We start from the raw sequence: 14056 nt of genomic DNA, 5'->3' as shown, positions 1-14056 counted from the left end.
GAAACTCTGTGTGTGACAGGGTGCATTTCACCACAGACACTTGGACGAGTAGGCATGGACAGGGGCGTTACATATCGCTGACTGGGCACTGGGTAACTATGGTGACAGCAGGACAAGGGGCTGCTGTCCAAGTCTTGCCGTCCCCATGAGTTGTGCGTCAATCCTCTTTATCTCGAAGTTCCTCCACTGCTTCTGCCTCCTCAACCTCCTCTCGGTCCTCCACCTGCACCCAAAGCCTGTCTGGTCATGCCACAAGTTTTCTTACTGCGCAGAAGGGATCCTGCACACCTCCTTACTATGCTGGCAGCAGGGCTCAACATCATCAGGCGGTTTTTACTTTGAAATGTCTGGGAAATGTGAGTCACACAGCTGAGGAGTTGTGGTCAGCTCTGGAGAACCAGTTTCATGAATGGTTGTCTCCACTGGACCTGAAACCAGGGAAGGCCGTGTGTGACAATGCTGAAAACCTGGGTGCGGCCCTTCGCTGGGGCAATGTCACACACGTGCCTTGTATGGCTCACGTGTTGAACCTGGTTGTCCAGCAATTTTTAGCCCACTATCCCGGACTAGATGGTCTTCTGCAGAGGGCACGGTCGCTGTGTGCTCACTTCCGCCGTTCTCATCCCGCAGCTCAGCGACTTACATCTCTACAGAAGTCGTTGGGCCTGCCACTTCACCAGCTAAAATGCGATGTGCCTACCCGGTGGAATTCAACTCTGCACATGTTGCAGCGACTGTGGCAGCACCGACAAGCCCTGGTGCAATACGTTCTGACGTATAGCCTGGGCCAACGAGATCCAGAGGTGGGGCAAATCACGCTGGAGGAGTGGTCTCAGATCAGGGACCTATGCACCCTTCTGCACAGTTTTGAAATGGCGACGAAGATGTTTAGTGCTGACGATGCCATTATCAGCATGACTATTCCGGTGATTTACATGCTGGAGCACATGTTAAACAAAATTCGGAGTCAGGTGGTGGCACAAGAGGAGGTGGAGGAAGTAGAGGAGGAGGAGTTGTATGCGGAAGGGCTAACATCTGCAAGGTCCAGACGGTCGGCATCATCAAGGCGGCAGGCATGTGAGGGTGGGGGAGATGGTTTTACCAGGGCGCATGGTAGCAGCCAAACTAGTGAGGAAGGTGCAGGAGCCCAGGAAGAAGTGGAGGACAAACTGATGGAAGACTCATCAGATGAGGGAGACCTTGATCACATTTCTGTTGTGCGAGGTTGGGGGGAGAGGACAGAGGAAGGAAGCATGATTGTTACCTCGCCACCAACACAACAGGGACTTGGTGCTCCTGGATGCGCAAGACACATGAGTGCTTTCTTGCTGCACTACCTGCAACATGACCCTCGAATTGTGAGAATTAGAAATAATCCTGACTACTGGGTTGCCACACTGTTATATCCTCGGTACAAAAGTAAATTTGCAGAAATTATTCCTGCCATAGAAAGAGATGCACGCATGCAGGAGTATCAGCAGAGACTGTTGCAGAATCTTACATGTGCTTTTCCCCAAAACACTAGTGGTGCACGTAGTGAATCTCACAGTTCCAACTTGCCAACCGTGGGACCGTCGAGTGTTCAGCACTCAAACCGTAACAGAAACACAGTATCTGCTGGTAACAACAATTTTGCGGAATCATTTCACCACTTTTTTAGCCCATCCTTTGCAAGGCCACAGGAGACAAGAAGTCTGACACATAGTCAACGCCTACAGACGTTGGTACAGGAGTATCTCCAAGTAAATATTGAAGCCATGACTGTGTCACTGGACCCTTGCTCTTTTTGGGCTTCCAATCTGGATAAATAAGATAAGATAAGATAATATAAGATAAGATAAGATATACTTTATTTATCCCGGAGGAAATTGCGGTATCACAGCAGCAGAACACAGATCTCGAACATGACACATATAATAACATAACATTTGGAATGCTTTAGACATTGCTTTTCAGACATTTGTTAAACACCCCCATAGCTGTTGGAACAAACGATTTCCTGTATTAATAAATTAATAAATAAATTAATAAATTAATAAATATTAATAAATGGCCGGAGCTCGCCACTTACGCCTTGGAGATCTTGTCATGCCCCGCAGCCAGCGTTCTGTCTGAACGTGTGTTCAGCGCTGCTGGTGGTGTGCTGACAGATAAGCGCACACGGCTCTCCACTGATAATGTAGACAGACTCACGTTCATAAAGATGAACTAATCATGGATCCAAAACGACTTTTCTACCCCTGTGTCATCCTGGGGAGAGTAAAAGCTTGATGATTTGTTAAAATCACCTCACCAACCGTTTTAAGCTTTCAAATTACTAATCATGTTTATCTGTATCTTGGCTGGAAAATAATTTGGGCCTTGTAGCAGTGTGCAGTACTGATTCTATTAGGCTATCTATACTAAACTCCACCAGATTTAAAATTACTAATCATGTTTATCTGTATCTTGGCTGGAAAATAATTTGGGCCTTGTAGCAGTGTGCAGTACTGATTCTATTAGGCTATCTATACTAAACTCCACCAGATTTAAAATTACTAATCATGTTTATCTGTATCTTGGCTGGAAAATAATTTGGGCCTTGTAGCAGTGTGCAGTACTGATTCTATTAGGCCATCTATACTAAGCTCCAATCTCTCTCCCCATGATTCCAGCCCAAAATATTACTCCACCTCCTCCTTGTTGGCGCCATAGCCGTGTTTGCATGGGGTGTCCATCAACCAGCCATCCTCCACTCCATCCATCTGGACCATCGAGCCTTGCACGGCACTCATCGGTGAACAAAACAGTTTTGAAGTCAGTCTTCATGTATTGTTTGGCCCACTGGAGCCGTTTCTGCTTGCGTACAGTGGATAGAGGAGGTCGACAGGATGGCTTACGCACAGCTGCAAACCTCTGAAGGACCCTGCATCTTGTTGTTCGGGGGACGTTGGAGGAACCAGCAGCTTCAAAAACTTGTCTGCTGCTATGACAAGGCTTTTTTGCCGCTGCTCTTTTAACCTGACGTAATTGCCTGTAGGAAAGAGTCCTCAATTTTCCCTTATCAGCACGCACACATGTGTACTGTGAATCAGCTACATACTTCTTGATTGTGCGATGATCAGGATGAAGTGTCTTGGCAATGTTGATTGTAGTCATGCCTTGACCTAAACACTCCACAATTTGTTGCTTCTCAGCAGCCGACACATCCTTTTTCTTTCCCATTTTGGCAGAAAATGTAGGCTGCTTAATAATGTGGGACAGCCTTCTTAAGTAGTCTTGCCTTTCATTGGACAAACCTGCCAAACTAATTAGCACAGGTGTCTGCAATTGCTTACAGTGATATAAAGAGCCCTGACACACATCACCATCAATGAGTTTAACTGACAAACAAAAAAATTCTTACCTTATCACTCCTAAACACTTTTTGCATAATAATTTGGAACACAGTGTACATGTGCTTTTCCACAAAACACCTGTGGTTCACGTAGTGAATCTTACAGTTCTAACTTGCCAACCGTGGTCTGTATGGAGTTGTTCAATAAAGGGCCCAAAATTAAGATAAAATAGACGGGAGAGGTCTCTATGAATACGAATTCCTAAGTATTTGATACCCTGTGAGGGCCAGGCAAAGGGAAAGTTGGACTGGATGGAATCCTGTATGGATTTGGGGAGGGAGACATCGAGGGCCTCAGACTTCGCTGCATTGATTTTAAAATTTGACCATGTAACAAAGTGATCTATTTCAGCCATAACAGCAGGGATGGATATATGTGATTGAGTGATATATACTAGGACATCATCAGCAAATGCAGAGCACTTGTACTCGGTGCCTCCCACCTCAATCCACCTAATATTGGGGTTATGGCGAATTGATGAGAGCAGGTGCTCCGTCACTAGGATGTATGAGAGAGGGGACAGAGGACATCCCTGCCTTGTCCCATTGGTGATTATGAAAGGTGATGAAAATGTTCCATTTATCTTCAGCCTAGGTGACGTATTGCGATACAGGGCCGTGATTTTGCCTATAAAAGGGTCCCCTAGACCCCTACCCCAAGCTTTTTAAGAGAATAATATATGGCGTGCCAGGAGACTCTATGGAATGCTTTCTCAGCATCCAACGAGAGTATCTAATTACAAATTTTTAACTGCATCTAGCCCAGGAAATACTTTGTGCCTAGTAGCAGTGTCTGCTAGTCAGTGGATTATCCCAGCTGTTAAGCAAGCTACACCACCTGTAGTTTGGACACTTAATTTTTTCAAAGGAAATGGTTCGGGCCCCCGGGACACTCAGTGAAGAGCATCGGGGAGGCACCCCAAGGCACAGGGGCTGGGACTGGCGGTAGGACGCCTTGCGGTGGACCGCCAAGCTCGATCCTTATAAAAGCTTTTTAACTGCAGCAGCTTTAGTGGACGCTACTGGAGCTGGAATTACCGCGGCTGCTGGCATGAGACTTGCCCTTCAATAGATCCTTGTAAAAGGATTTAAAGTGTATTCATTCAAATTAGAGAGACAATTTAAATTAAAAAGATTAGACCTGCCTCCACCGCAGGGGGGCTCGCACGACCCACCAGCGGACAGGCACCAGTATTGGGAGAGGGGGGCTGGCCGTCAGGGTCCACCGCGGCTCTGGCACAAACCCGGCGACACGGAGGTCGCACGGGCAGGAACTGACTGGCCGTGTCGGCTTCGCACTTTTTTGGTTTTAGAAGGGCATGACATGCTTATATCTGTGTCTCCCCCTCCTTTTACTCCTCCACCTCTTTTCTTTTCGCATGACTATATGTACTTGTCACTTTTCCATGTGTTAGTTGTGTCTTCTGAGCAGTTTGTCAGCTTTTGGACACCTTTGAAGGTGTTTTCTATGTGCTTCTATGTGTTTTTGTTTGCCTGCCATTGGTTTTAACGGTGTTCGAAGGTGTTCGACGAACAGTTCGACGAACAGTTCGGCGAACATACGAGTGTTCGACGTACCGAACCGAACTCGAACACTACGGGGGTGGCTCAACACTATTCCTAAGGGACAACAAGGGACGGAATAGTGTCGGCCAGGGCCAGGCCATGGAAGCTGCGGTCCGAAAGAGAGTCAGCGAGGTTGGGGACACGCTCAGTGAGGTGACAACCAGAGGTGAACCTTTTACATGGTTCCCTAGAAGTTGTCCAAAGTGTAGTAGTTACAGCGCAACACATTGACCCATGTGGCACTATACTGGGAAGATGGAGGTTCCGACTTAAGCTGCAATTCTCCTACGGTGACTCTATTCATTTCTATTTTAAGTGTAGCACTATATTGTATAAAAGAACATGATAACTGCAACTCTTGCTACTTTATGTGCACAAGCCAGATTGTTAGTAAAGAGAACTTTGTTTTTATGAACTGATGTGGTTTCCTTATCTTGGGGTCGAAGGGAACTGACGCCATGGAAAGTATGGCAGAGCAGGATTGGGAGGTGTCTGTAGCAGAAACGCCGCACACACCAAATGAAGACCCTGTTTTTCTGTAGCATGCCAGGACGTGAAACACATGTTCCTCACACACAGCTACTGCCCCGGACCACGTTACGTAGTGTAGTCAAGCTTCCCAACTTTGCCTACAAGGATAAATATGAGAGTTTTGTAAATTTTTAACGATACCCCCTTTTTGAAGCCACTGCCCATCTTCACTTGTTTAAGTGCATGTTTGTATGCAGAGGTTTCAGCTAATGGCGAAACATCCTGCCATCAAGCACAATGTTACGGGAGGTTATAGGGGTTTTACCATAATTGTATATCCATTCTGAACAAAATATCTTGGAAAAACAATAAATCTTTGAAATTCAATTCACTTTCAAAATTGCATTGTTTTTCTATTACAGGTTTACCTATTACAGGTTTACGCCTGACCACTTGGTCTGGTAGGAGCACGTGAAAATGTTTTCTGTAATAAATGGGATATGGGTGCAGGACTGGGGAACACACATAACTCACAGTGGGTCTCTGCACCCTTAACCCCTTTATCACAGAAAATATTTGCGCAAGCTTAACCAGACAATGCAGCAGCAAATATGAAGGCAAGTGATCAGGCTACTGGAAAAACAATGCAATTTTGAAATTGTATTTTAAAGGGAACCTGTCAGCAGGGTTTTGATACAGTCATTGCCTTAAAGTGTTGACATCCTTGAAATTGTTCCAGAAAGTGAAGTATTTCTACCAGAAAATTATTGCAATTACACGTTTTGTTATGCACATGCTTATTTCCTTTGTGTGTATTGGAACAACAACAAAAAAACTGATGAAAAAAAGTCAAATTGGACATCATTTCACACAAAACCCCAAAAATGGGCCGTACAAAATTGTTGGCACCCTCAACTTAATATTTAGTTGCACATCCCTTGGAATAAATAATCACAATCAATCGCTCCCTATAACCATCAACAAGCTTATTACACCTCTCAACTGAAATTTTGGAGCACTCTTCTTTTGCAAAGTGCTCCAGGGCTCTCATATTTGAAGACACCTTCTCCCAACAGCAATTTTAAAATCTCCCCACAGGTGTTCAATGGGATTTAGATTTGGGGTCATTGTCCTGCTGTAAGACCCATGATCTAGGATGCAAACCCAGCTTGCTGACTTTGGGCACCACATTGCCCCCCAAAATCCTTTGGCAATCTTCAGATTTCATGATGCCTTGCACACAGTCTAGGCACCCAGTTCCAGAGGCAGCAAAACAACCCCAAAACATCTTTGAAGCTCCACCATATTTGACTGTGGGTACTGTGTTCTATTCTTTGTATGCCTCATTCTATTTTCAGTAAACAGTAGAATGATGTGCTTTACCAAAAAGCTCTATCTTGGTCTCATCTGTCCACAAGACTCTTTCCCAGAAGAAATTTGGCTTACTCAGGTACATTTAGGCAAACTGCAGTCTATCTTTTTTATGTCTCTGTGTCAGTAGTGTGATCCTCTTGGGTTTCCTGCCATAGCGTTTCATTTCATTCAAATGTCAATGGATAGTTTGCGCTGACACTGATGCACCCTGAGCCTGCACGACAGCTTAAATTTCTATGGAACTTGATTGGGGCTGATTATCCACCATCCAGACTATCCTACGTTTCAACTTCAATTTTTCTCTAATGTCCACGTCCAGGGAGATTAACTACAGTACCATGGGTTGTAAACTTCTTGATTATGGTTCGCATCATGGACAAAGGAACATCAAGATCTCTGAAGATGGACTCTTAACCTTGAGGTTGTTGATATTGTTCAACAATTTTGGTTCTCAAGTCCTCAGACAGTTCTCTCCTCCTCTTTCTGTTCTTCATGCTTAGCGTGGCACACGCAGACACACAATGCAAAGATTGAGTCAATTTCTCCCCTATTATCTGGTTTCAGGTGTAATTTGCCCACACCTGTTACTTGCCACAGGCAAGTTTGAACTAACATCACATGCTTGAAACAGAGCTGTTTACCCACAATTTTAGAAAGGTGCCAACAATTTTTTCCGGCCCATTGTTGGGTTTTTTCATTTAATTATGTCCAATTTGTCTTTTTTTTCTCAGTTTTTTGTGTTGTTCCAATACACAGAAAGAAAATAAACGTGTATAACAAAACATGTGTAATTGCAATAATTTTCTGGAACACCATCAAGGGTGCCAACACTTTTGGCCATGAGTGTATGTAATCTGAGAGCACCATAATGTAGTGGAATAGAGCCTGATTCCAACGAGGTGTCACTTACTGGACTGTGTTTTGCTGTTTTAATACAATCAGTGTTTTATCAGCAGGAGATTATCACTACCTAACAACTTTCCTTATGGATGAGCTAAAAACTAGGGGAGGAAGCATTTGTAGAAACTCTCATTCCAGACAGTCAGCCAGTCTAATTCTATGTTCACATGCAGCCTTTCTGAAGCGCTTTTTTCTGCAGCCAAAACCTGCCCTCTAGGCAGTAAAAACGCTGCGTTCAAAATACAGGTTTTGAAGTGTTTTCGCTGTGTCTTTTTGGCACGGATTACATGTGTGATTTGTCTACAATACGTGTTTAATAAAGTTTGTTTTATTCACCAAAAATGCAGTAAAAAACGCTGCAATAAAGTAACAAGGCCTGTTTTCGGCGGTTTTTGGACTCTCCTTGCTTTCTATGGGTGAAAAAACACTGCAAAAATGCTGAAAGAATCGACATGCTGCAGATTTAAAAAATGCCGAAGTTCTCTAATTTATTCGAGAAAAAAGAACTAAATGTGTGCATGAGATTTCTGAAATCTCATAGCTTTTGCTGGTACTGTGAAAAACAGCTTCTTTTCTGCAGAAAAAAAAACAGGAATTAAAAACTGAAAAAACGCAATGTGTGAAAATAGCCTAAGGGTATGTGCACACATTGCGTTTTTACCACATTTAACTATACCAGCAAAGTGAATGACATTTCTGAAGTGTCATGCACATGTTGCTTATTTTTTCCTTGCAGATTTGAAGCAGTTTTAAATCTGCCGCATGTCAATTCTTTCTGTGTTTTTGAAGCGTTTTTCACCTATTTTAGTGAATGGGGGAAAAAAACGCATCAAGAGACATGTTTTTGGCGCAGGAATGTCTGCAGCAAATAGTTAACGTGTATAGTTAATGTGTGCACATACCCTAAGCAGGCTGGAAATCACGCAATAAAAGAGTAAAATGCTTGTTCGGTTAGTACAATGATTTCCACGTCATTGTTATGGCACCACATCGCCCCATGAAAACTGGTAATGTGCTGCCGATAACAAGATACTCTATGGGCAGAGACTGTTTCGCGATCTGTCTACAGGCCAGTATATGACCGCCAATATAAAGTGTCCAGTTTTGTGGCCCAAGTCTGCAGTCACTCTATGTGACTGCAGACTTGTGAATCCTTGCAGAGCGCACAGTGCATGCTGTCAGGATTCTCCGGTGCTGGTGTCGTGCCCCCGGGGGCCTTACTGTTAGGGGACAGTATATATATGTCACGGTGGCTGGCTCAGGGCGGACAGTGCACAAAAGGGGTAGCGATTACTAATAAAGTTCAGAGAAATTTGTGACGCCACCTGTGGTGTCTGGTGAAGATCATCAGCGCTGCAGCAGTCCTCTGAGGCAGGTGACAAGGCAGCTAAAGATGTTACAGCTCACCACAGGTGGAGCGGGCCTCAGGGCAGTGTAGATCGATAGATGGTGGGTGCGCTGGGCGTTGTTGTGCAGGTAGAGAACGCAGCAGGAGTAACGGACAGAGACAGGGGGTTTTGCTTCGTTACCTTTACTGGTACAGCTGGTAGATACGATCCAGGGTACTCTAGGTGAAGGACGCACTTTTGGTCTTCTCCCCAGGGAGCGGGTATAAGGCCTACTGATCTGTGTCTGCCTTTGTGTAAGCTCCTGGCCAGCCTGTAACTGTGCCTAGCTTATGTGTCTTGCTTTTTTTCTACTCCACCTGTTGCTCTGAAGTAGGACCTCCGGTTGGTAACCACTTTCCCTGGACGTCGGGGCCTTCGTGGTTCCTGGTCCTGTATGTGTCTAGCTTCAGGTTTGCCAGGGACTTGTAGTCCTCCTGGGATTCCGGTTATCCCTACTGGGTGTAAATGGTCTCTGTAGGCTCGGACCCGGTGTCCGGTGTATATACTGGGGTGAGCCTGGTGTGCTCCTCTGCGCCCCTTTTTGTCACTCTTTCCTTCCTCTCACCTTCGGCCACGCTCGGGGCCCTCACTAGGCTTCAGTGCTGCTGGAGGCCTAGCTTGCCTCACACAGCAGCCTACGTGCTGCTCTCTCTCTGAGCACACTCTAAACTCTCTGTAGACTAACTGCACGCTGGCTCCACCTTCCCTTTATATATCCCTATCAGGCTCCCTCTGCTGGTATGAGGTGGAAGGTGGAGGTGTTTGCATGTAGTGAGGGCCTCTTGTGGAGAAATCCGTCCGTGCACCCTTCTGGGTTCTGTGGCACCATGCGCAGCAGGGCGCCACACTGGTGCCGTGAGTGAATGGACACATGACCGCAAGTATGTGATTTGTTTGCATACATGCAGTCACATGCCAACTAGACGTGCATGGCCTCGCTCAATACAAGTGTATTGGTATTGAGTGAGGCCAGACACGTCTAGTCGGAATATGACCGGACTTATGCAAATCACATACTTGCGGTAACATGACCGCCGTTCCTGGCACAGGAGAATCCTGACAGTGCACGCTGAGCGGATTCACAAGTCAACAGTCACATAGAGTGACTGCGAACTTGAGCCCCAAACCTTGGCAACCCCTATAACGATGTAACAACATTTTCCATCTCCACTAACTCCATTATACATTGCCCCTGCAATAATGATGATATATTATACATACAGGCCTTGGTGCTTAGAGAATTACCTGATTTCCAGAGCTCCGAGACATCATTTTTCATCACTGGCTCTGAAACTAGGAGAGAACCATTGAAGAGAGAGATGGTCAGTTTTTGGCTTTGTATTTTAGGACTTAAAGCTCAATATTACAGTTGGCACATGGAGGAATTTATTAAACCTAGTGAAAAAGGTAATTGGGGAGGTTGTCATTAGCAGCTAATCAGATCACAACCCTACAGGACAGGATTTTCTCTTCTATGTGAAAAGCCTGGATTTAAAGGGAGATTTCCATCTCCAAGATCCTATCCCAATATTTAGTAGGTATAATAATAATAATATTAGCAAATACCTCCAAATAGGCATGTAGTACAGTTTTTCTGATTTGCTAGGTCTCTTTCCTCATGTGCAGGGCATTGCAGGACCTTAGGTATCCATGGCTATGACCACTAGCAACTAGCTAACTAATTGTCACTATATCCATACCTCCCTACTTTTGAAGAATAGAAAGAGGGACATTTGACATGCAGAAGTAGTGCTGGTGCTTTAAAAGCATCCAGCAACTAGAGGGGTTAACACAGTCACAGGAGAAGGGGAGTATTTTAGCAGAGCCCCAAGGGGATTGTGGGGAAGTTGTTTACTGTCTGGCTGGAGTGGAAGAGAAAGGTGGTGTGTGTGTTCTGTATCTCACAGAAGCGCCCCTGCAAATGAAAAGGATTCAAGTCAGGAGTGAAGCTAAACACAGGTCAGGTAGAGTTTCTGAACTAGCTGTGCAGAGTATTGTCAGGCATAAAGACAAGGACTGGAAAAAATAGTGTCACAGGGCTCATCTCCCTCAGCAACCCCCCCCTCCTCCATCTCACTGTGCTGTAAAGAATGCTGTTTTCATTAATGTGCCTTTGCGTTAGAACTGTGCTGTCCTGTACTACTGGGAAGACTGTGAACTGCTGTGCTGCTAAGGAAACTGTACTGATTGTCATTGGAGCCTGTTGCTCATAAGACTTAACTTGCACTGGCTGTGCGGCTTCTTATTAAATGCTACTGTTCTACCGTTTATGAGGACTCTTGTCAAGTGTGTCTGGTCAGCAAGTGAAACAACCTACGTGTCTGTGCCTGAGGGTTAATACTCTTGTGTGCCTGAGAGAAGCTGCAGCCTATGGTCGCCCTGAGTAACGGTTCCCCCAAGATTCCAAAGAATTCATGTAACCTGTCTCACCCCTATCTGAACGTAGCGGCGAGAGTGTAATAGACACATCATGTGGCGCGCATGGCAAATTTTGGCCATGCCCTGGCCACATCCCAATCCACGCCCAGTTACCTTTGCTTTCTACCCAGGCAGGAGTAGTTGTCAGAGGGGTGCTGGTAATGAGGGGCAGTCAGCAGATGCCCGAGACTGCAGAGCGTAGACCCAAATCCAGGACTGTCGGCTGTATCCGGGACAGTTGGGACTAGAGATGAGCGGATGGATTCCCGAGTCTCTAGTCCAGCGACCAGGTCAGTGCTACCTGGTGGCTGGACAGGAGGCCACGAATCTCTAACCATCCGGCATCCCCGGAGACTTTTGATCACCCAGGGAAGCGCGACGTCATCTGTGAGTCCTGCTCATCTCTAGTTGGGGATTATTTTTTGCTCCCTCGTTCACAGTCAGAGCAGCCAGAACTTTCTCATCTGTATGTAGCTTCACTATACGACATCCGGCTTTTTTGTGTCTGTTAAGCCGTGTTCACACAGTGCAGAAATACTGTGTTTTTTCTTTTTTGCAGGATCCGCCCCAAACTCCACAATAAGAATCAAAGCTTTTCTGTACTATTAAAAAGCGTTAAAAACTCTGCTTCATATCTGCCCCAAAATCGCATCAAAGAGGAAAACGCATAAAAGAAACGCAGTAACCAGCAATAATCAGAGAAGATTGTTACTGTGTGGTGCGGACACCTGCAGAAAAAAAGCAGCAGAAAGAACGCAGCATTTACGCTACGTGTGAACACGGCCTCAGCATTACCATTTTATTGCATTTTTATGGATTTAATAGGGAAAAATATAAATTACGCCATTTTTTTTTACGTCCTTTACCGATCCCTGTAAATAATCTGATTGCTGTGTTGTGCAGGTCGTTACGATTACAGGAACACCAAATATGTCCATGTTATTTGCTGATTTGTGATGTTTATTATTTAAAAATAAATGCATTAAAAATAACTTTTTTTTTCATTATCAAGTGTATTTCATTATTATTTTTTTAATAATTTTATAAGATGAAAAAAATCTGTTAGGATATGTGCACACGATCCAGAGCCGCTGTGGGTTATGCAGCGTCAAACCCGCAGCAGACAGATGTCACAGCATAGTGGATGGATTTCTAGAAATCCCATGTCCATTGTGCGTCCCCGTGCACCTGCGGATCACCCGCGGAAACTGACATGCAGCATGTCAATTTCTCTTGCGGGTCCGCATGCAGCCTTTCTCCGTAGACTTAACCTCTATGAGGAAAGTCCGCAGGTGAAAAAAAATGGCGCCGCTCATTTACATATTGAGCGGAAGCCGCTGGCGGCTATCCCGGAGAGTCGGGCCCGCGGGCTGGTACACATCGTGGGCACATACCCTCATTCTCCCTGTAGAATAAAAATACATATATTGTACACAGCAGTGTATCCCTATCAGCCTAGTCAGATTCTGCAGTATAGATCAAGTACATGAAATTCTGCTTATTATGTCATTAGAGCTTGTGGCTCAGCACATTAAAGCTCCCTCTATCTGTAATGTGTGAAGGTTGAGCGAGCAACTAGTGTTGAGCGAGCACTAAAATGCTCGGGTGCTCGAAGCTCGGGCCGAGCTCGCTGTGATACTCGGGTGCTCGACCCGAGCAACGAGCCCAATGTAAGTCTTTGGGAGACCCAAGCATTTTTGCGGCGGCACCCCGGCAGTCTTTTAAAAGCCTAACAAGTGCCCAAAACAATAGTGACAGTGCTCAAATGACATGGGAACAGCATGGGGATCGCCCCAGGACACCCACTACTTGGTTCCCCCTCACTTTTGGCTCACCCCACTCCAGCCAGGGACAGGGCAGCAAAAGAAGTGCATAATGCCCTTCCAGCCGGACTGGCGTAGTGTACTGTTGAGTGCAGGTGTTGGGGTCGCGGGCAGTACTCCTGACACGCCCAGGGGGAATATGGGGGAGACTCGGTACCCGGGCCTTTACCTTCTGCGGGATGTCACGGCAGTCGGCTCCCGGGCCCGTACCCTGGGGTCACTCTTTAAAAGGGGTTTGTTTGTTAACAGTTTTTATCTCGTGACGCCACCTGTGGTTCCCGGTAATGAGTACCGGCGCTGCAGCAGACCTCTGGAGCAGATGTTAGGGCCGCTGGGTTGGTGCCGCTCTCCACAGGCAGAGCACAGCTCCAGGGCAGTGTAGATGCAGATGGTGATGCTGGGCGTTGTAGTGCAGGAGCGGTAGCGTGGTAGAAATAACTGACAGAGACAGTGGAGTGCAGTTATCCGAGTTTACTCACAGTTCTTTAGGTTCCTCGGGTACACTGTCCAGGTGTCAGCCTCCCGCGTCGCACTGCGTTTGCCAGGCCGGGGTTCAGCACTCCCTCAAGTATATCAGAAGCACTTAACGGGACCCCCTTTCTTTATGTTCCTTACTTGACTGACTTCCCGCGCTGGGTCTTCTCCCTCCTGCCCTGCGCCCCGCCATATAAAGTCCCGATCGGGTACTCTGAGATCCCTCTGGGCAACTTGGAGTTCCCGGACCTACTTGGTGCCCTTCA

General features: G+C 46.0%; 1 protein-coding gene across 4 annotated transcripts in view; it reads right to left on the bottom strand.

Annotated features, from left to right (window-relative positions):
• The window catches only part of LOC141166814 (C-type lectin-like), an 85563-nt gene that overhangs the window by 50185 nt on the left and 21322 nt on the right, over positions 1–14056 (bottom strand). For all 4 annotated transcript variants that reach the window (XM_073653883.1, XM_073653880.1, XM_073653881.1 and 1 more), the window contains one exon: positions 10321–10368. In XM_073653883.1, coding sequence (XP_073509984.1) covers positions 10321–10368 — 48 coding nt within the window. The remainder of the gene's footprint in view (positions 1–10320; positions 10369–14056) is intronic.

Source organism: Phyllobates terribilis, unplaced genomic scaffold (genome assembly GCF_046119375.1).
Source record: "Phyllobates terribilis strain yellow unplaced genomic scaffold, ASM4611937v1 Scaffold_11__3_contigs__length_659146591, whole genome shotgun sequence".
In the NCBI taxonomy this organism is placed as follows: domain Eukaryota; kingdom Metazoa; phylum Chordata; class Amphibia; order Anura; family Dendrobatidae; genus Phyllobates; species Phyllobates terribilis.
Note: the sequence above shows the minus strand (reverse complement) of the source record. Positions and strands in the feature narration are given on the sequence as shown.